This window comes from Xylocopa sonorina, chromosome 1 (genome assembly GCF_050948175.1).
Source record: "Xylocopa sonorina isolate GNS202 chromosome 1, iyXylSono1_principal, whole genome shotgun sequence".
Lineage (NCBI taxonomy): Eukaryota > Metazoa > Arthropoda > Insecta > Hymenoptera > Apidae > Xylocopa > Xylocopa sonorina.
Window position 1 is genome coordinate 20,562,589 of NC_135193.1, and position 22,969 is coordinate 20,585,557.

The 22,969-nt window shown below is 49.3% G+C and overlaps 1 protein-coding gene across 1 annotated transcript in view; it reads right to left on the reverse strand.

Annotated features, from left to right (window-relative positions):
* Positions 1-318: 318 nt before the first annotated feature.
* LOC143427187 (neprilysin-1) overlaps positions 319-22,969 on the reverse strand; it is a 57,472-nt gene continuing 34,821 nt past the window's right edge. Inside the window, exons 7-18 of the mRNA XM_076901118.1 lie at positions 8,866-8,997; positions 8,701-8,799; positions 8,434-8,612; positions 2,577-2,763; positions 2,317-2,493; positions 2,112-2,212; positions 1,983-2,038; positions 1,618-1,904; positions 1,379-1,537; positions 1,225-1,301; positions 826-1,110; positions 319-745 (exon numbers count right to left, since the gene is read on the reverse strand). Coding sequence (XP_076757233.1) covers positions 1,011-1,110; positions 1,225-1,301; positions 1,379-1,537; positions 1,618-1,904; positions 1,983-2,038; positions 2,112-2,212; positions 2,317-2,493; positions 2,577-2,763; positions 8,434-8,612; positions 8,701-8,799; positions 8,866-8,997 — 1,554 coding nt within the window. The 3' untranslated portion in view covers positions 319-745; positions 826-1,010. The remainder of the gene's footprint in view (positions 746-825; positions 1,111-1,224; positions 1,302-1,378; positions 1,538-1,617; positions 1,905-1,982; positions 2,039-2,111; positions 2,213-2,316; positions 2,494-2,576; positions 2,764-8,433; positions 8,613-8,700; positions 8,800-8,865; positions 8,998-22,969) is intronic.

Below are 22,969 nucleotides of genomic sequence, written 5' to 3' on the forward strand. Positions count from 1 at the left end.
TAAACTAAACCCAAAAAGGATCGGGACCAAGTGGGCCAGGGTTGTTATTTACAGAATCTGACAGACTAACAGGAGCGAAGACAATCGGTGCGCGAGAAACTAAACGGATTCGCTTGGTAAATAGAGTAGACTTATTAGTCTCTGCTCTGTCGCGAGCCATTTTGGCTCGTCTCGCAGGCCATCGAGGTTCAGTCTCAGAGCTGTCTGATCGTGCTCGACGCGCGAATCATCGCGGAGATCTGAGCTGCTTGAAATGGGGATTACTGGTCGTTCGTAAAAACCGCGTACGAGTTTTGTTTCTCTGTGAAGAGGTTTGTCGTTTCGCTGGTGAACATCGATCGTTCACTTCCTTCAGCAAGCTCTACCTTATCGACTCGTCGCGAACTGAACGATCGTGGTGTGAGTTCCGTGGGATTTACTTGTTCCGCGCGTGTGTGTGTGTGTGTACGTCCTCGTTAATTCGTTACCTATCTCGCCTCGTTCTCTCGTTCCGTGTAATCTTATTGCTTTCGCTAGAATAAATCTAAAGACCTCTAAAGCGTCGTAGGGAGAGATATTAACGTTAATGGCGCGTTTAAACGAGCGTATTTCACTTTTTCGACCATCGTCGGTCGTACCTTAAACTCTGAAGAACTCTGTAACAAGCTTATGTGTCGATCCTCGTCGCAGCGATCGTGCGGTGTCGATTCTCAATCGTCGCTGGACTATTTAAAGTCCACCTCCGTTCTTCGATCCTCTTCGATTTCTAAAAACGAAAACGAACAGTCGACAGAATTTCTTGTCAGCAATGTTCATTAAATATCTGATTACAATTCTCGAGTGTACCTGAACCGATTTCCTCCGACGCAGGATCGCTTCGACGATCGCTGAAAAAATGATTAAACCCGCGCGTCGATCGGTCGCGTCCGACTTGGATGCAAACCGCGACGTTTAACGAGTCGAGTCCCGATGATCGAGTGTCGTTGACGAAACCTGACGTTGTCTGCGAACGATTGTCCACGCCTGGATCATCACCAGGTGGTGCATTTGTTCGGGGGGTTCATTTTGGTTCCGATCGGGCAGCGGAACGCGTCCGCGAATGCTTGGGAGTTCATCATTATACCGTTCACCCTGCAATAACAATTAATTAACCTACCTTGTCGATCATCGAACGATATAAAAAAAGATTGTCGCATTTCGAGTCTCGATCGAACGAAAAGTAAATCGAGAAACGAGACGAGTTACCTCTCTGGCTGAGGCGTGTGATAATCGAGTTCAACGGAAAGAATGTAGGCCTCGGCAGTCATATTGGAACAGTAAGTCTGGAACGTAATTAAAAATTGATCCCAAGCAAGCGACACGGATAATCTCGCGTCGAACGAGAGGCAAGTCTGTTTACCTGGGCGGCGCTTATGAAGAAAAGCTGGCTCGGACGAAGTCCCTCCAATCCGGGAAGACTTCGATCCTTCCCGTTCGTCAGGGTGTGCCAGGTCTTGTAAGAGATCTGCAAGGCTCCGATATCAGCGACGTTCTCGTTCCTCGTCACGTTCCAATCGAACTGAAAAACGATCGCATTATATTCCTTGCTCCGTGGATAAAGACTGTAGCACTTTTAGTCGAAATAAAGGTGTTCTTCACCTGTACAGCGACGTCGTTCCCATAAAACTGGACCTTCCTCCAGAAACTCCTTGCGTAGAGTCTGGCAACGCACTCGATCCTCGCTTCGAGCCTCTTCCAAGACTCCTCCGTGATCCAGAGCCACTGATCGACGTTCAGATCGGGGTCCAACGGCAGTCGACGTCGATGGAGGTCGAACGCGTGGAGGATTTCATGGCCAATCACCGATCCGAGCGTCGCGTGCGCCGCGAACGCTGGTCCACCGTCCCAGGACCACGACCAGGCTGTCATCATCGCCAGTGGGATACCTGAAATCGATCAAACGATTTCTATACTGATAATGTTCTCCAAATAATCATACAGTGTCGTGCAATGTCGAGTATTACCAATCGTGTTCGTCGAGGATTCGTAGTAAGCGCTGACGCTGTAAGGATGACGACGTCTACGATAACAGAAATCGGTTAATCTCACAGTAAGATACACGATAAAAATGGTACGTGAAAGAGGGTGCTCACTTTTCTGTGACGTTTCTTCGCAGAACCTTGTCGTCGACCGTGCGAATCTGCCTGAAACGTCTGAGCACGCTGCGAAAGAAGTCGTCCGGGTCGATCTTCACCTACCGGAAATGGCAGAACGTGAACGCTCGCGAGAGAAAGAATCAGGGATGGTCGCGTACAATACTCGCGCGTCGCGCGCAAACAACCGCGAGGAAGGCCTCACCTCGGCCATTTCGCGGGCCAGCAGGCTCTCATTGTAGAAACCAGGCCACACGTGAAATCTTCCGCGCAACGAGTTCAGCTTCAGCAACGCCTGCGTCCTCGTCTCCTCGTCCAGCCAAGACTTCACCAAAATCCGCTCAGCCACTGTCTCTTTCACCCGCTCGAACAGCCCTCCCACCTGTGTCGATCGAGACGAAAACAAATCTGCACGTCTCGCAACAGCCACTCTCGCTTCGTACGACACGAGTGTATCTTACTTACCCTGTTCGCGAGCTTCTCTAAATACTGAGGCGTGTACTGCTGCACGTAGAGCGCCCCGACCACCTCGCTGAAGACGTTCTTGGTCAGCTTGAAACAGGAGAGCTCCCAGTCCCTGCTCGCGGTCACGTTCACGATATCGTGGAGGGTGTCCGTCGCGTACAGCAGCAGCAATCCGTTGTGAATAATCCTTGGTAACAAGATGCGATTGTAAGTATTCACCGTGCGTGCGGGTATCTTCAGCTACGGGTCTCTCTTTTCTCCGTTTCCGCTCTGTTTCGACCGTGCACAGCCGAGGGGCTCTAATTCCCGTAACAAATGTCCGAGGGAAAATAATAGCCAGCGAGTATCGCCCAGCGAATGTATATATTTCATCGGCAGGATAATGGCCTCCGGCGCTATAATAATGAACAGCTGGCCCGGAAAGCATAACGAATCGACGCTATCGATTCTATCGAGCGCCGCTCACGCTTCCGGCCAGTCAGCGTAGAAACTGTCCGCGTGGTTAAAGTTTCGAGTGGTTTCGAGGGCTCGTATTTTGGAACGCGACGGTAACCGCTAATTAAAAGATGATGAGTGACGAGAGACGCGATTTAGGGGCGGAATAATTCCGCGCCAGCGAGGCGAAATTCCTCCGTTAAGGGTAATGGACGAATTAGGCACCGATTTACGATGCTCGCTCTCAGCCACCCCCGAATTTACAGCAGCGCCGCGATTATTAACCGCACGCTACGACGACGCACGCATTTCTGCTCGCAAATGTTAGGTCAGACGTTCGCAGTGCTGCGAACCGTTTTAACCGTTCGCCATGCAACCGCTTCACCGCCGCAGTCTCGTTCGCCGCGTGGAGTAAAGGATTCTAAATTGAAACGTCGACGCGATACAAATCGTGTCCGAGGATTTTACGAAATTGCGAAGAAGCGGGAGGATAGAAAATTGCTGGTAGCGCGGGGAATTGAAAATTACGGCGGAAAGAATGGTGGCACGGTTGCGCCTCGACGCTGGGGCGAAATTGGAGCGGCAGACGTGCGCCTCTAAAGAGCGGAACGAGTCCAAACGTTAAGGACGATACACGATTGGGCGCAAATTGGCGGCAGGGGATACGTTCTCGTCGGCCACGGAATACCTTCAGCAGTAATTATCGCGGTGGCTGGGGCTGTATTCATCCCGCCAGTTGCGTCTGTCTGTCTAGAGGAGATAATAGCGAGCAACGAGCGTTCGCTGCCAAGAGTGGCGTTTTGGAATCCCGAATGTGTTTGCTCCGCCGTCACTCCGTTCCGTTGATATTACGACCAGCCAGGGAACTTCGAAGTCAATCATTTCCGCGTCACTCGAGCTCGCAGCCCTGGTATCCTCGACTTTTCACTCGAAACGAGTCAAAAAAGAAATTGGGACTCGAGCGAGCGAGGATATCGAACGATTTTCTTTTCAATTATTTTACTGGGTATTATGCGCGCGCTATAACGCGTCCCAGAATCTGTTGCTTCGAATGGGAAGCTTTGCACACCAGACGACCAAAGAATTTCACCTTGGATTTCCTGGAAAGACCGCATTCCGCGCGTTCGCCGACCGAATAACTCGAGTTAAGGTATCCTGAGTTAAGGAACCCGATCCACCTAGCAAATACCACGTCCGGCTACCCCTTTTAAAGCGTGCAACTTTTTCTCGCACCCCCTCCTCGCGCTACTAAATAGCTACCATCGTGGCGGCTCGATCGAAGAAACAGTTTGCGCATCGAACTCCCTATTCCCTAATTTAATTCGAGTAACTCGTCGATACGCTCTGCTCGAGTAGCCATTTTCATTCCCAGCGAACCCCAGTAACTTCGAGATCTACCGTTACACGCTTTGGATCCGCTTTTTCTCTCTCGCGAATGAATCCAGCTCGTTCCGCGTGTTTAAAACGGAAAAAGTGGAGCGATGACGAGGAGGGGACTCGAAGGGAGTCGTTTAACAGAACGGATCGTCGCGCGGTCGTTCCGAGACGCTTGTACGAGGCCAGCGCTGATGTATTATGCAAATTCCTCGGTTGGCCATCGCCGCGTCCAAGTCTGTCAGTGTCTGCGACGTTCCACGATCGGAACATGCAATCTGGCCGATGTCGAGCCAGGTGGAATTCGAGCAACCGTGGTCCACGACTTCGTTGAATGTAATTGGTACCATTTGGTGATCGAATTATGTCGCTTTGGAGCTGCGTTACTTATTCTTGCGAGGCTCGAGAAACGTTTTTTTAAAGAAGCTGTTTGTGACCTGTCAGAGGGACTTTGCGAGGTCGTAATAAAATACTGTAGCGTTTATCACTATTTAGGTTCATCGACATGAATAGTAAAATTTAATTCGAGAAACGATGACGATCGTGCGATTTTTAAAACGTTAAAGTAGCTTCTCTCGTCGCTCGAAATCCAATCGACAGAGGGTTGCGTTTAAAGTACCGATCGAGTCCACTCCCAGTTCGGAGACAATTCGAACGAGCTAATGTCGAGCAATTCCCCCTGGTCGTCGTACAGTTTTCTCTTGTTAGCCGAACAAACGAGAAATTACGAGGCTCGAACGAGCGGTTAATTGATTGAACGAAAGGCGACTTAATCGCGTTTCGATTGGCCGCGGTTCCCACGGCTTGCCTCGATTATCGGCCGAACGCAAACAGCCCGCGACGCGACATCGATGCCAACCAATTTGCCCCGCGCGATTCGATATATTAATCCCTAATCGATGAGGAATTCTCGCGTGCGAACGCTGTTCTCCGCCTTTTTTCGATCGTGAAACCGCGGCGGTGTCGCCGGCCATTTCAATGGCCGCTCTCGACCGTTTTTGAAATTAGCACCGGTAATTAGGGCGAAACGATGAGGGCCAGCTTTCGCGGATTACACTTTGGTAAAACAATCCCAGTGCCGTCCAATAAACCGTTAATTACTCGCGCGTAGTAATCCAGCATTATTTCCACTTTGTTATCTTCCTTTGTATTATCATTATCGACACATCATTTAGCAAGCTGCAATCGCGCGATCAGCACCTTTATCTCCATTAATTATTATCCTCGCTGAGACGCTCGAAAAATCTGAACAAATATGAGAATACGTCAATCCAGTGACTAAGTATTGAAATCGTTCTGTGAGGGGCGAAACCAGCAACACGTCGAATCTAAAGGTATCAGTTATTCCCTAAACTTAATGTCCCAAAGTCAGTCGTCGAATAAACCTAAATTACTCTCGCGTAGTAACCCCCATTATTTCCACTTTGTTATCTTTATCTCCTGTAATTACTATCTTCATTGAGACTTTGAAAAAATCTGTACTCACACGCGAGAATATGTCAAACAAATGATTCAGTATTAAAATCGTTCCATGACGGGCAAAACCAACGCCAAGTCGAATCTAAAAGTATCAGTTATTCCCTAAACTTAACGTCCCAAAGTCAGTCGTCGAATAAACCTAAATTACTCTCGCGTAGTAATCTCCCATAATTTCAACTTTGTTATCTTTATCTCCTTTAATTACTATCTTCACTGAGACTTTGGAAAAATCTGTACACGCGCGCGAGAATATGTCAAACAAGTGATTCAGTATTAAAATCGTTCCATGACGGGCAAAACCAACGCCACGTCGAATCTAAAGTTTATTCCCTAAACTTAACGTCCCAAAGTGAGCCGTCGATACGATCGATGGACGTCCAGAGGGGACTCGTAGGTCTTCCGGTCGATCGTGGCGCCTGGCGACCTTGAATCCACCGGCTTCCCGTCGCCGGGAGGGCTCCGCATCCGAAAACTATATTTCTGCCGCGTGACGCGGCTAACGAAGACGAATGCGTCCAAAGCTTAATCAAATTCTTCCGGTCAGCCAGCTGCATTTCGTTTCATTAGTATTCATCCATTAGCCGATTCACGGGCCCGCTGACCGATATTCGCCGCTGCCGCCGCGATCCTCAGCTTCCGGTGCAGCCCTGGCGCCCGTTTCGACGCGGAGAACGAGGGAGCCTGGCGTGGAACGCGCGGATTTGGCCTCCACGAAATCATCATCGACCGTATCGGCTTCAAATATAATATTCTCCGCTCGTTAACCATCGAGCAACGCAGCGGAGGTATAATTGGCAGTCGCGTTTCGAACGAACCGTTTTAATCCCCGATGAACGGCGCTGGGTTCGAGTTCGCTTCGACGCGAGGATGGAATCGACGCGTCCGTTCGATCTCTGACCGTCTGAACTACTCGTTTAACGCGAATTTCGTTTTACGAACGCAACTTCGCGATCGTTTCGCGGCTAAAACGTCGAAGCGTCTGTCGTAAAGACGGAAGTTACGGATAAACACGGTCGCGTGAATCTAGCGGTCAAAAACAGCTTCCATCGACGATATTGAAGGTAGTTTCGAGAGTGGCGGCCGTAAAAATCGCCGATGCAACGACGGTTAACTGGCGTCGTTATTTTTAATAACACTATGGCGGCTAGGATAATAAACATGTCGCTGTGGGACCATGGCAATGGCTATCGTACATTCGTACGCGCTTCTTCTTTCCTCCGTCTCTTTATTTCGGTTATTTCGTCGACGAGGCGTTCTCCAACGTGGACGCGTGGCACTGGAGAACGGGTGCGTGCTTGCGTGCTCGCGTTGCCCTTGCTTTAATTAACGCAATCGATCCACCGGTATTTTTGTTGCGTAGAACGGGGTCCTAACAAGTAGATTTATTCCACCAACCGCGGATACGTGATTACACGTCTCCGCCTTTGCGTTGCAAAATTCAATCCCCCTCGATTCACAGTCCGCTGTTTTTAATTTATTAGTCATTACGAACTCTATTAGCGAGCGTTCCTTTTATGAGGAACTGGAGGAACGGTTTTCAAACTCGTTGAGAGAAAAAAACCAACCACCTTTGAAGCTCGAGTGCGTGAATATCGCATTCAGCGTTCGCGCGAGATTCGTTCGCCATGGAGTCTCTACAATTATGGTGGAATTTAATTCTCTAGCCATGGCGGAGCCGATGAGAAACGCTTACGCGCCTCTGTGAAAAGTGTAAACACGTTGCTTCGAACGAAAGCACGCGAGCAAAGTGTTACACCATCGCGTCGTTAGAAAAGACGTCATTCGAGAGGAAGCCAGTGCAGTGACGAGTCGTATCAAAACATTACTTAGCGGAGGGAAGCCATCGTAGCGACGCACGGTAGCCAAAGGATTCGACTCGTCTTACGAGTCCCTCGAATCACTTTTCCGGCTTTAACCTACCCACGAAAAAGGAGAAAGATTCGAAGATGGAACGTGGTTGATCGAACGCGTTCTACTGGCTAGTAACGATCGAAATCGAGATCGATCGAGAAACGACGAGTCGAGAATTCGCTGTGTTCTACGGTTTGCGTAATCAGCTGTTAAAGTCGTGAGTCGTGGTAGAGCGCGGTGGCATTCGATTAAGCTCGACCCAACCTCGACGAACGCGGGTGGTTTTAATATTCCACGGATCAGGCTTAATGTTGCGGAAAGACGAGGAAGAATCGAATCCTCGCTATGGCATAAAGCTCGAGCTAGATGGTGCGCCTTTTCGCGCTTCGTGACCGCGATAAATTATTCCTCAGCCGTCCAGGCTGCTGGACTTATATCCCCCTTTATCAAAACCGCGAGAACGGGAGATCCAACGAGAATTTATGGCGGCTGTTTCACCCTGTCGTGACACGCCTGTTCGTTCGTCCGTGTGCTCGCGACACGCGTGTCATTCGAAGAAATTCCGCGAGCCATCGAAGCCTGTCGAGGCTGATCGTGGTTTCGACTCACGGTTCTAGTTATTCGACGAGAGAATCGGTCGTGGGGCTTCGCGCGGGGGTTGAAGGGTTGCGATGGACTTTCCTCGAGCAATTTATCGAAGCCGCGAAGTCGCGCTTACCTCCTCGAGAAGCGATTCAGCAGTTTGCCAAGGCTGCGGAAGTAACGTGGCGCTGTAACGTAAACGTAGACCAGCTGATCGTCCATGCTGTGCGGAGATCGATCACGGTTGCGGCTGTGATTGTATAGATCGGCAGTGGCAGCGCCTAAAGTGGCGTTCAGCAGCGTCCCCCACCTTATCTAACCCAGGAACGAAGCAAATCATTTTTCTCGCTGCGGTGTGGAATCTGCGAGAGCTCAATTTTGGGGTCTTTCAATGGCTACTCACATAACCGAAGCTGTCCTGGAGATAAGACATGTTGAAGGGGACGTACACTCTTTGGTCGACGTCCACCCAGTTGTACAGGTCCTTGTGCTTCGGATAGATCTGCCACGCGAGAATAAATCGTTATGGAGGGACGATGAGTATGACAGGATGGTTTCAGAGACTCACCTTGCTGAGGGACAGACAGAATTGCAACAGCAGATCGGTCTCCATCGCGCGATCCTTCGGGTCCATCGTCTGTGGCAGAAGACCCTCGACGATCGTTTGAATCCTTCGCGATCGTTGCTCCTCCATTTTGTTCTGAAATAAACAACAATAGTCTCGTGAGAACATTAACAATCTTCGCGTGTACATATGGACTTAAAATCTGTTCGTTCTTGCGAATGAACCAACGGTACCCGATGTCAGAATCGTTAATGGATTATACAATCGATTACTATTATCGCTATCGTTATTATTGCGTCCTTGGATAACGTAAGAACATCGCTATAAAGAACGAACCACGCGGAAACCTAAAGATTTCCTTCCAGCAAGGTTTCCTCTGAAAAATGAAATCGTAATCGTTCATAAAAACGCAGCTACGACTTCTCAGGGTTTCGACGGGTCTACCAACCCGAGTTCCTTTCAAGGGTGACACGGAATTACTCGATCGTAAATAATTTCGCGGAAGATTGATGGACGTTTCCGACGTCGCGTTCCGAGTGTCCGAGGAAGCGCGACGAGGCGAAAAAAGGAGGGATCGATGGGTAGCTCGCGTCGATGAGGTCGTTCGAGCTCCACTGCCCTATCGCTGGCACACTTTCCGCCGGAAGTTCCCCGCTCGAGGAAGGCTCTGGTCCGCCCGCGGGAATTCACACCGCCGTTGGATGAACTTCGCGAGATGTTCGCGTATGCAACGACGAAACATCGCTCTGAGTATCGAGCAGCCTCTCTCCTTCTTCTCAGTTTCTTCTTCTTCTCCTCTTCCCCGCGGGTAAAACCGGAAGCGCGACACGGCTCCGTTCTTCGTCGCCAATTCGTTCGAAGTGGTCCCTAAATCTCGATTGCAAAACGAACAGAATGTCTTCGATAATCCATGCATCTGGTTCCAGCAAGTTCCCTCGACTTTTGTTACGCGCACGAATGTCCAGAATTTGATTAGCAGTCGGTTTCGAGGTTCGATAGTTTCGAATGACGACGTCCTCGCCGCGCGGACAGAGACGCGTTCTCGAAACGGAAATAGTTTCCATTTCAATTTCCCCTCGAACGCACGGATTCCGCCCCTAAACTCGCGAAACGGACCCTCGAAATTCCGTGGTTGCTCCTCGACTTTCAATAATCCGCTGACGTCCATCTCGTTTCCATTAACATTCCCCTGATTACGCCCAGAGAGCCTCGCGACGCTAGTCGCCGGCTCGAAGCCTTTTATCATCCCCCCATCCGGCGTCAGAGGTTGTAACGCGGGCATTATTAACGGTTGGGCGAATTAAAAGGGACACCGTGCAGCCAATGGGCATCGTTATCGAAGTCGTTAGCGTGGCACAAAGCGACGGACTCCGTCTCGTCTTCCGACGGTGTGGCAAGTCGCGCGAGCCGTTTTTACCGCCCCTCGTCAGCCTGTTCGATCGGTGTGTCCACTCTGCGTCTTTCAGTCGCAACGCGAAAAATAACGCGACCCAATTCACCGAGTTTCCATGGAACGAACCAACTGGTTGGCTCCGTGGACGTCGCCTCAATGGGACGGTCCTCGTCGAACCTCGCGTCTATCCTCGAGTGTCCTCCAGTCTCTATTCAACGCCGTCCCCTCTCAGTAAATAAATGAAGCCGCGACTGAGAAAGGGGATGAACAGTGCGCGCTCTGAGACTCTAGAAAGCATATAGCTATAGAGTGGACGTCTCGTTGAGCGTCGAGTGAACAACGATACTGTTCCAGATGTTGGGATGATTCTCATCGCAGCGAACAACGAACGCGAATTGACGCTGTTCGCGAGTTAGAGGGTTACGAAATAGGATTCTGACGCGAAATTCCTCGCGCTGAATCGAAGGGGGCGAAACAAGAGCTCGGTTTTCAGCGCGATTGATATTAAAATTTCAGCCAGAGGGACAGAAACTCCCACAACGTTTATTCCATTCACCGTCTGTGGTATGGTAACTAAAGCAATATTCGCCAGGCTCGTGTTTTATTCGCGACGAGCGGACGGTGAATTGGAAGCGCTGCGGAGAGTTACGAGGGTGCGACTTGTCGAGGACGTAGAAAGGGGGCGAAGAAACCGCGCGATGCCTCCAGGCGAAATTCGTTCGCGAAGAATTGCGAGTCGTCTCAATTGCGATCTTGGTTACCCTGTAACAGTGTCCATTTGCGAGGATCTAGCAAAAACCACCGAGAAGCTTTGCGTAGCGATATAAATATGGAGAATTTAATCAAATCTCTGAAGGGAGATTCGAGAACGCTGGCGAATCTGCTCGACGCGACCAGACGATGGGAAAAAGGGAAATGGATCGCGAGACGGGAAGGTTGAATCGTCGAAAAAAGCTTCGAAAACGAGAACAGAACGGCACCTTTCGCTTAAGAATACACTCTCACGAATTAATGAGCTGGATTCGATTACACGAAGCGATGCTGGTCAGATATTTCGTCCGGATTGCTGACGTGTGCGGAGAGCTTCTACGTTTCGAGCTCAGGCCTTTCACTTCGACGAAATTCCCCAGCTCGCGAAAATCTGATCGCATCGATCGATGGAATTAACAAATACCCTGCAACAATCCCACTGGAAAATTTCGTGGAACGAATAGCAATCTGAAGCCACGATAAGGTCTATTGGAACCGTTCTGACAATGATGTTCCAATAATCGTAGATAACATCGATCCCTCCTTGACCTCTGCGTTGGTCCATTCTCAATTTTTCACCCCATTTACGGACCCAGGTACCATCGAATATCTCATGCGGCGCAGGTATTAACGAGGAAGATTTAAAACCCTGGACGCTTCTTTCGTAATTCTGTCACGAGGCTGGTAATATTCCAAGAGCGTCCCAGAAGCGGTTACAATTCGTCAAGGGAAGAGACAGTTTATTAAAACAGACGTATCGTGCGTCTCGCGTAACAAACGCGACGCGTTTGCAAAGGATTAATAGGGGGTGGTTGAAGCGACGCGATTTCAAGGTGGAGACCAGTTTATTCGCAACGGTTAGAGCTTAACGACTTACAACCATCGCGAGGTTGGAGCAGGGTTTCGGAAAAAAAGTTCACCCGATCTCGCTTCGTTGGCACTCGCGCGTGAAACGTTGGAATATAAAGCAGCGGAACGCGAATTTATTAAATCCGCGCTGGAACAACAAAACAGTCGCCGCGTGGCTGCTCATCGTCCCCAGGAATTAACCAGAGCGAACCAACACCGGTAATTAACGAGAGGAACAATGAGCTCGACGAAAATTGCCTCGGTACGATCTTCGTAAAATACTCGCTGCGATTGCCTCTGTGGGTATAAGAATGTTATTAAATTCGCGCTGATTGCAATCGCGTTTTTTCAAAACTTTTTATTTGCACCACGAGACACACTGTCGCTCAAATGTTGTGCTATACTATAATACAATCGCAGTTCATAATTGAATAAATCTTGATACACAGATGTCGATTAAGAATTTCGATTCTTATCTTTTTTCTCGATTTTTCACCCTGTGTGGTCTAAAGCAGAGAAGATAGAATAGAATCGTATTCGTTCTCGAAGCAAGCATAATTATTAACCTCTTCAGACTAGATTTGTGTCGCTCAAATGTTGCGCTATACTATAATACAATCGCAGTTCATGATTGAATAAATCTTGATACACAGATGTCGATTAAGAATTTCGATTCTCATCTTTTTTCTCGATTTTTCACCCTGTGTGGTCTGAAGCAGAAAAGATCGAATAGAATCGTATTCGTTCTCGAAGCAACCATAATTATTAACCTCTTCAGACTAGATTTGTGTCGCTCAAATGTTGCGCTATACTATAATACAACCGCAGTTCATGATTGGATAAATCTTGATACATCAATATCGATTAAGAATTTGAATGCTCATTTTATTTCTCGATTTCTCACCCTGTACACTGGAGACAGAAAGGACCAAATAGAATCGTATTCGTTCTCGAAGCAACCATAATTATTAACCCCTCAAAACTAGATTTTTTTCTGTTTATTCGATTCACTCGATTGGCCACGCAAACGTGCAACGAGTTCGAAGAGTTTAACTTAAATACCAATTCGATCTCCGTGTCGCTGTTAGGAAGAACGAGGGAACGAAGGTCCCAAGGGTGAACACTCCAGGTGACGTCGACTGCGATCAGTCAAATAGCCATGGTGCCTAAATTCCAGCGTTAATTAAAGTGGCGATAGCATGACCGCGGCGAACACTTGCCAGAAATGAACGTGGCCAATCGGGGGTCGAGTCGCGTCGCTCGAGAACTGGGGGATGAATCATCTGGAATGGTGCTCGTCGCAGCCAGACCTGAGGTTACGTACGCGTCTCCTGCCCAGAGGGAGGACTCGAACCAACGACTCTAATGTCGTTTTCATGAGTCAATTTCATCTGGAGATGCTGTCGGATGTGAAGTTGAACGCGTTTTCTACGCGCATATTACGCGAGCCTTAAACCTTTTCATGGATCTGTATACGATCGCTATACAAATGACCGAACAAATGGCTGTTTATACAATTAATGTTCGTAATAACTGAGAGAGAAGAGAGATCGTGCACGAATGGCTACGTGCTGCGTTTGCTTCGCGTTCTGCCTCGAATAATCGCGGGATTGCGTCGTTCGCGAGTAAGGATCGTTGAAGAGACAGTAGCGGGACAGGCGACAGCCAGATTTCCCGCAATAAATCGAAGGAAAAACTGCTTGCGCGGATTCATAGCAGACGAGGGAGCTTTTAATCCGGATAACAGCCGTTTGCTGGCAAAAGCAAAGAGACAGGCTCGCGCTGTGCGCACGCTACGAATATTCGCGAGCAGCGTTGACTCCATCGCTGGCTAATGTTGCCTCCGACGAACGCGTCCGGCTAAATCTACCGGAAGCGATGCCAAACTACGGGCCAGCGAAACAGGTAGAATTTTACGTGCGCCGTAATTCATTCGGATTTAATGCCACGGCTAATAATGGAGGCTGCGATGAGCCCCACTGGCAATTTCGACGCTTGTCGACATTGATCCCCACGGCATTCAAAGTGTTAACAATTAATATCTGCCGCCATTGCGCCTCGCGGTTATATCGACCGCATCGGTCCGTTCGAAATTGAAATTCTTTCGCCAATGCAACCCCTATTAAATATTCCATTTCGTTCCGCGTGAAAGTAAAAAAAAAAACACCGGGGAGAACGATTTTGGAACACTGCAAAAAAACCGACCTCCTCCAATCAAATTTATCCTACGTATCGCGAGTACGGATCGCAAAAACAGAAAAAAAGTCGCATCGTGTAGCTCTTAATTACCAACGACTCACCGCCAGGCAAACAGTGCATTACGAGAAAGTTCATTAAAAGCCAGCGCACGGCGGGGCGGATGTTAAACAAAACTTGGCGCCGTTCGCGGCACCTCGTTAATCAAAATCGACGGAGCACTCGCGTCCAGCGATGCGTCCAGAGAGAGCTCCTGTGGTCCTCGTCGACGTCGACGACGAATCGATCGGCAGCCGATCGCGGCGCCCCTCGCACAAAGAGTGTGCCCTGTGTGCTCTCGAAAATATACAGTCGACGGAAACGAAAGTCGCGTCAGCTCTCGAAGGACACCGCCGAGAATTTATCGGCGACAGGCGAAAAAATAAAGCGGGACGGATTAATTTTCAACCTTGGCCCTCCTTGGCTCGCGGCTCGTAAATTCTCTGGCCCCGACCGCGCGTTCACCGTAAACGAAACGAATGGTCCAGAGTTTCTATTTTTTTTCCTCTTTTTTTCGAGGGTGAAACGTCGAACATCGCGAATACCGCGGAGAGCCATTCGGTATCGATAGGTTGGAATCTGTGAAAACGAATTAATATTCATCGCGAGGGTTGATATCGACGGCGGTTCCCTCGTCGGGGATTCGAACGCGGCGTTTATTAAATTTAATCGAACCTTGTATCGGAACGAACGATCTTAGCTTGATGAAACGGGGGCGGCGAGGTTTCTCAGCAGCGAGATAAGCGAGTCGACCTCTCGCTGGGTCCTCCGTTTCCACCCTGCCTCTCGATCGAAGGGGTAGATACGAATTTATACGCGTAAATTGTTTGATTTACCGAATCGACGGAGTAAATCAGCCAGACTTAGGTAGGGTTTCGTGTACACGCGTTCCCGTATTTATGGAGCGGCTCCAGTGCTTAGCCGCGCGGATTCTAAATCATGCGAAGGGCTATTAAGGGATCTACGAAAGGGGGATCCAGATACAAATTAAATGAATTATGTATGCGCGAAAGAAACGTACTACGCGAGGCGAAGCTTCAGCCTGGGATATTGCTCAAAAGTGTTCTTACGCTCGCGATATTCCAGGTCGAAATCCACCCCCGCGCTCGAGACGCGGGAAATGTTTGCTGGCTGTTTCACCCGTCAACGATCAACGTTTCACGAAGCGAAACCACGTTAATTACAAGCTAAAGCGTAGACTTCATCGTTCGCGTGACAAGTAACCGGTTTCAGGATTGTATCGGTTCGGTTGGAGTATCGCGTTGGACGCGAGCATCGACTGAAAAACTTGCTTCAGGGTTGAACTCGAGGGACAGAGGCGACCAAAGCACAGTGGGTAGAATTTTCCGTCCATTATAGGTCACGCACCAATCATTAATTAAAGTTCCAAGGCCGCGCGGGAAGCCGTTTCTCGCGTCCCCACGGCCACCCTCGGAAACAGGCGATTGTGAGCTGAAAATCGAAGAGGGGCGAGCAGCGAGCGCCGCGAGGGTGGAGGGCTGCACGCGAGCCGTTTCCCTTTCGAGCTCGCGAGGCACTCGCGCCGAGTTTGATTTCCATTCGAGGGTGGTTCAGGTGGGCACTTCGAGAGGGTGGCTCTAGAGGGGCGGATCGGTGTAATTCCGGCGGAAAGCACCGATTTGCCGCGTGTACACGATTGCCAGGGCTAAGTAGGCCAGCCAGCCAGTCGGTCGGACTATTTACTCCGTGGACGCGGCCCTCTTTATCGCTGGCCACCGAAATTTCCGCTGTATCGTTAATGGCGGCCCGCGTGCGTCGCTCGAGGTCGAGCGTAGCTCGAACGGCGTCGTTCTCGCTTCGCGAAAGACGTCTCGACGGCCAGAGGCTGGTCAAAGACTCCGCGATCGTTGCCAAATCGTAAAAATTCGCCTTTCACGAGTCGCTCTTCGAGCTTTCAACGCCTCACGATGAAAAGTGAATACAGTTTCGCCTTTCGACCCTTCGACTCGCATCTCGAAAGCGAGGAAGACCAGTACGACCCTTCCTGCGAGAATCGACGGGCATAATTGTTTTCTTTGAAAGTTCGCCAGTTGAATTTGATGAGGTAACCGAACGAGGGTTATAAATTGCATCAGAGCGAGTTAGACGGTCGCTGTACCGTTAAAGTTGCTTCATTTCGAGTTTACTTTCAGACTATAGCGACTCTAGTTAATTAAGGCTGCTCGTTGCCAAGTTACAATTGCCCGCGGTTTGACTCGAGCCTTTCTTCCGGTTATATATTTTCCAAACCGACCTTCGCTGAAAGGAAAACATCTTTTTTTCAGTCTCCGCGGGAGGGCTCGTTCCAACCCCCGTCGCACTTCATTTAAAACCTCCGCGCACTGGATTCGCGTTCGTGGTCCTCGTTTAATTGCAGTCGACGGACAAAAAATTCCTGCTGCCCTCCGGAAAATTTGTTTTGCGGAGTGGCGCAGCGGCGAGTGTCCCGTTTGCAAGGGTGAACGCTTCAGGTTCGTTTGTTCTTCAACGCGCGTCGTTCGAAGGACGTCAGCCTCGCGGGACGTATCAATTACGTAAATGAAATTCCGCGTGGCCCTCGAACTCGCTGAGGAGCCCCGATCCGTGCGATGCTCTGACCAATTTTCACAGTTCCATCCGCGTCGCGATAATCCGTTCGATGCAGCCGGCCATTTGGTCGCGCGCGAATCCAACGCTCGACTAACCACGCCGTGATACATTTAAAAGTTTCATCGAATTAATTATCCGAAAACCACGGTTCCACAGTCAGCTTCCTCGCTGAAAATATAATGTCGCCGCCACGAGTTGAACGACCCGTTCTTGTTGGAATAATAACGGTCGAGGCAACTCGAATCGGAATTAATCCCAGTAATACCAGCGCGGAGTTCCTCGAGAACTGTTAAATCCCAGTTATTCGTTAATATTGATGATAAATGAAGCTAAAAGAATTTAAAGAACTTTTTTCCATTTCTGCAACAACGTTTTCCGTTAAAGAAATTGACAGTGCTCGTCGTTGATGAGATTAATAATGCAAATTGCATAATTAGCTGTGCGCTTTCAGTATGAATGCTGCCTCCAGGAAGTAAATATTCCTTTTATGCAGTCTAGCGGACGGATAAGTCCGACATTGCATTATTTTCCCTCGCCTTTTCTTCGCTGGGAGGACGCCGTAACGCGAGGGCGAGTTGACGCCAAGCGAAGTGAAAGCAGACGATAATTGACGCGACGTGGAAGACGCGCTTATCGACCCTTGCTACTGCGAACGAAGTACTTGTTTCGAGAAATACTAACGTTTCTGTTCTACAAATATTGGTCGTCGTTTTCGATAACGTTGCTTCGAATCTTGCTGGCGAAAGAATTCCTGTACGACTTGCGCGTCTTGTAAATCAACTGAGTCGCGTTCGAAGGATCTCGATAGCTCCTGATTCAACCTGCATAAACGAGAAATTCTTAAGAAACAAAACGTATGCATCTTCGTCGTAACTTCTTCGTTTATCGTCCCCGTTGTTAAATTCATTCAGAACTCGCTAACGTAGCTTTCCCAGAATGACTGCAAATCGCACTGTTGAGTTCGTTTACGAGCTCCTCGTCTTCGAGCTGCTCCCGTCGAAAACTTCCAAACTCTCGAACGACGACGAAGTATCCCAATTAAAAATATTCCTCGACGTCGCGAGATTAATTCGTCCGTTTAATACATTTACCAACGCGTTTTCATCGAAAGTGTTCGTCGTTTGAATCCTCTCGAGCGCGCCAAGGCGTCTTCTCACCCCGTTCGCCAGCAGCTCTCCCGCGAGGCTGTTTCTCCGCCATCGCGGTGACTTTTCCACCCCTCTCGTCGCTTTCCATTTACTAATTCACACCGCGAGATCGAGCGGGAAACCATCGACTAAATCCTTCAATTACGCAAGTCGCCAACATCTCTGTTACCCTCGTTTCATTTTTAATTCCGACTCGTGTTCATGGAAATATTCATGGTCGCTAACACACGCGGAGGAACCTCCGTCGCCTCGACGCGGATTACGAGAGAAGACTGTTCTCAGTCGATCCGTGTCCTTTTTGGCTTCTTCTTGAAGGACGTTCTGGTGGATGGCTCGTTATTTCCACAGCGTCGCGCACCAATGAATCGAACTAAGATATTTGGGACACTTCGTTGCGTCTCTAGGCTCTGCATCCTGTTCGATAAAGATCGCGAGGACGTCTTCGCGTTCAGGAAGGTGTACGTCGACGTATCCTCGAAGACGCGGTTCGTTTCAGCGTCGAGCGCGCTTAATCGATTCGCGCGCCCTCCGATCGCTGAATACAGAGCGGATTGTCGAGGTTAATCGAGTTACGCGGGAAATTCTGCAGGCGTCGATCGAGCGGAACGGAAAAATTTGGAGCGCACCCGCGCGACTGGAATAATTCGTCCTTATTCGCTGCATTATTTGGCATTACGCCTTGGCCCTGGCGCGCGAACGTCGCTGGGGGCGATCCTCAGCAAATCACTCGAATTAATTCGAAACTGAGCGTTGCACCGTCGGACAGTTATGATACACAGTGAATTTACGCCATCGTAGAAACTTGTCGTCGCGAACTTCTTCGTCGAACTTGCACGAGCTAACTTGCTCGATGAAAACATCGAATTTTCGGACGATATCCGATCGCGAAACCGTATTTAATGACCGATCATTCGTCTATCGATCGATCCTCGACGTACACTCGTCAATGTTGAAACGATCGATCGTAAAAGCACCAACGTCTGTCTTTTCCTTGCCAGTCGCGTACACAGACTCTCGAAGAAACTGGTATCCATAAATCTTCTCCCCGCGGGGCTGCATCCAGTTATCTGGACGGGGAGTAAAAGTTCGGGACGATTCATTTGCGTTATCGAATGTGAAACTACCATCTGTTTCTGGCAGTAAAATGCTCAACAAGGTCACTCGATACAGGACGCCTCGACAGAGCAACGAGCGGCGATTTCTCGTGAAATACGGTCTCCCATATGGGAGAACGATTCCCAAGGAGAACGATTCTGAATACGCAAAGATAAGACGACTGTCCGCCCTGATTTACTCGAAATTATTCTTCGTACGGAGGGTGCTGTCCGCTTTTTCACTCGTGTCTCGCTTTTATGAATATTAATGCCCTCTCCTCGAAACGGAGCTTCCGTACGAGAAATGGTTGCTGCGTTATTTAAAATTATTATCGCGATCCTGCTGGCGACACGCTCTGTACACACATTTATCCAGCGGTACCGCGAGTCCATGAATTATACGCGACTGTTAATTTACGAGGGAGACGCAGGTTCGACGATCGACGGTGTTCATCGTTACGTGGACGGTAGGAGGAAATTTGTCTTCCAAACTCCTCGTCGTTTATCGTTTTCGCCTTCGATTCCCGTCGAGAGCCACCCTTGGGACCGCGGAACCCTCGTCTCGACGAGAATCGTGCTCCGTAAACAGGGCTCCGTTCGAACGAAAAACTGCCACGAACAGAGCAGTCGAGGTACGCGGAAAGTTGGTAATTCCAGGAGGACGGGGAGATCTCTCGTTCTGCGCCCTGCGTCTTAATTCACTCTCCTGTTTCTACACCACCGCCGCCAGGGTGAATATAAATCAGAGCCAGAGAACGCGAGCCGTAGTCGCGATAAATTTCAATTTAACCGCTCGAAAAATCCACCCGCCAACCCCTCTCGCGTCGAATCGATCGCAATTCTCCGGAGAACTTCTGCTGGAACACGAGGAACACACCGTGTGCTCGTTGGATTCAGGATGGAAATTGATTTGGTCAATTAAGACGAACGGTTGTTGACCCGCTGCAGGAACCTCGAACTCGAACGATCGAGGCGGTTCGCGTCGCCAGGCACCGATGTGGAATCGCGAACACTTAGAGACACGTATTTAAAGAAACGAGAGATGACTGTCGATAGTCGAGCACGGGAGTAAAAATATTCATTCGCGATCGTATACGATGCGCGCAGCTTTTACGACCCCGTACACTAACCCACGCGCTCCCTGTATCCTTTTATACCATCGAAACGATCATTTTATTGTACACAAGATTACACATAAACGCTATCAATGAAAGCTGTGCGCTCGTATCCTTTGATAAACGACGCTGCAGATAAAACGGTGGGCGATGTTCAAACGGTTCCCAGCGAGGGGTAACAAGCTCTCCTCTTCCTCGTCCGACCCTTTATCGCGAGGACACCTCGCTCGTTCTCGAAAGCACGCTGCCACCTGTGCTTGCGGATAAATTTCTTGGCCACTGTTCGCGAAACAGCTTCGCGAATTCATTTCGGCTGGCGCAGTAAAATTAGCCGTCGCGTAATAAGTCTGGGGTCGTATTGCGGACAGCAGCGGATGGAGGACGGTTTGGCGGAAACGCGACACTCCGGAAGATGATCGGCCGCGAGAATTTCCGCGAGAGTTATTGCATCGCGCGGAAAAATATGCGGCAATAAAACAGACGAGACGACAGGCACTGCTACGAGGCCGGGTCTGGCGGGAAACAGAGCTTTCAGACGCGTTCTGAGACAAAACCGCCGTCTTTAATTCGCGATACCAACCCTTGCGGACGCGCGCCACCCCCTGACGCTTTGAATCGCGCGTTCGAAAAAATACCGCCGCTTCTGAAAGGTGCACCGCAACTTCCCGACGAATTGCTCGCTCGTTTCATCGATCCTGCCAGTTTCAACCCTCTACTCTTCCTCCTTCCACGGTCTTTTTTTACTCCGTTAGTCGTCGAGTACCGCTGCGAAACTTATTTTATGAACCGTATATTACGACGGTCTGTATTTCGAGGAGAGCACAGTTTCGATCGGGTTTATTTGAAAAGTAACTCTGGGAAACTTTTCGAGTCCAGTCGAACTGAGTCTGATAAACGAACCCCGGGACTGGCTCGTTTCTTTCTCGATTTTTCGTCCCGCGATTTGTCAGCTTATTTACGCTGCCAACGGGTGTTGGATTTTGTTGCGTCGCTCCGGTTGGCTCGAATATCCAGTTGGAGGGAACAAATCGTTTCATAGCGCGAAGGAATGCTCGAAAAAATTCGTGACGGACGTCTTTCGAAAGGAAAAAATCGACTCGGTGAACGAAACTTTCGCGCGGTTTATCTTGTTTATCCCCGAGCCGATGCGCGATTTCGTTATCCGCTCGCTGGCTCGCACGCGTGGCTACCTTCTCCATGCGGGCGAAATGGTTTCCAACTTGTTTCGAATTTCGAGAGACCCCTCGCCACGATCCCTCGAAATTGTACGTACGTGTACACAAATCAGTCCTCGTACTGGCGAGCAGAAAAGTTTCGAGCAGGCGAACCCACGGTGGGGACATATCTCCTCCAAGTCTCGAGTTAATGTCTTCCAGTGGAATTCTAAGTCCTCGCGCGGCCTCTTTCAACCCTCGCGCGTTACTCGCTTCGAAGTGGAGCCACTCTCGACTGTGCACACAAAGCTTAAAATATACGTCTCTCTATACGCGCGATGAATCCTTTATCCCGCTGTCGCGTAACGTTATCCGCGAACCGTTTGAGGGGGTGCAAAAAGGGGTGAAAAACTGTGGATCGTCGTTATCGACGAAGCCAACTGGATCGATGCGCGTGGAAAGACGTGTCAGGTATCGCGCCACTCTCGACTTTGCGATACCTTCCCCTTTTTAAGTAACGCGAGACAGTACAGCGCGATACAAATAAGACACGCGCTCGCTTAATTAGACTGAGTCAGATGTTCGATCGATTCACGCGACATCTCGTGTACCACTCAATAATCGCGGCGATCGAGGCTGATATCGGGATTCAGATATCGTTCGCGATTGACGAACGGGTCAAGTGTGCCTGACGTTTCCACCCGACGGAATCGGGACGCTCTTCTTCCGGCGCGCATTTGCATCCCAGGGAAAATGAGAAAAATCTGCATCCACGATTCGACTCTGGCTCGAATCTCGACGCCAACGCCGAAATCCATACCCTCGCCCCTCTCGTTCCGCCCTTCGGTTCGTCCAGTGCTCTCTCGACGCTCGACTTATGGGGGTAACTCGTATGTAATGCAAATTACATTCTCGTCCGGGAAAATTTAGTGGATAGACTAGCATTTCTTCTTTTTTTTTTTTTTACTTTGAAGAGTTCACGCTTTCTGTTTTTTTATTGAAATCCGGAGATTACGAGGTGCAAAAGGGGAATCTTGATATTAGATGAAATATAGCGTAGTGAATTTTCAATACTGTCCTTCGACACTTTAGACTCTCATACGAGACTGTTTCGAAAACTGAAGACACTGTAGTTACCATATATTAAAATTAAACACGTTTTCCATATTCAGAGAATCTTATCTCGGGTCCTGAAACATTATTTGTCCTCGCTGCCATACGTTCCAATTTTTCCAACTGTTTTATCTTGGCTTGGACGAACTATGCACGTTTCCTTCGAAAAATTTCCGTCGTTCCATCATCCTGTTATTACCGTTAATTCAAATATATTTGTCGGTACTTCCAGCGGGGCTGTAATTTGTACTCATCCGTTACATCGACCGGGTAGAAACCGCGAAGACCGGTCGATCAGTCATCGCGGAACGCTCGATCGCTACCAAACTACCCCCACGCTTGGCGAGCTGGGACCAGTTTCGAACGTATTAATTGATATTCGAGAGCGCGAGGCTGAAGTGCGCGACCAGAAGGTTCTTCGAGGCGAGAGCTCGAATCCTGGCCAGCGCGAAATTAATAATAATTTCGATAGTATCGGTCCGAGTTCGACGCGCGTCGCTCGAGCACGTCCCAATTTCGAAGCTGGATGCAATTATCCTGTACACACGCGACTCGTCTCTAATAAACGAAGCTACGAGAACAATTTTCAACGCGTTCGTACAATACGCAAACTCTACGCTATAATATAATGTTTCAACGTCGATGTTCTGTGAATACGAACAAGTGA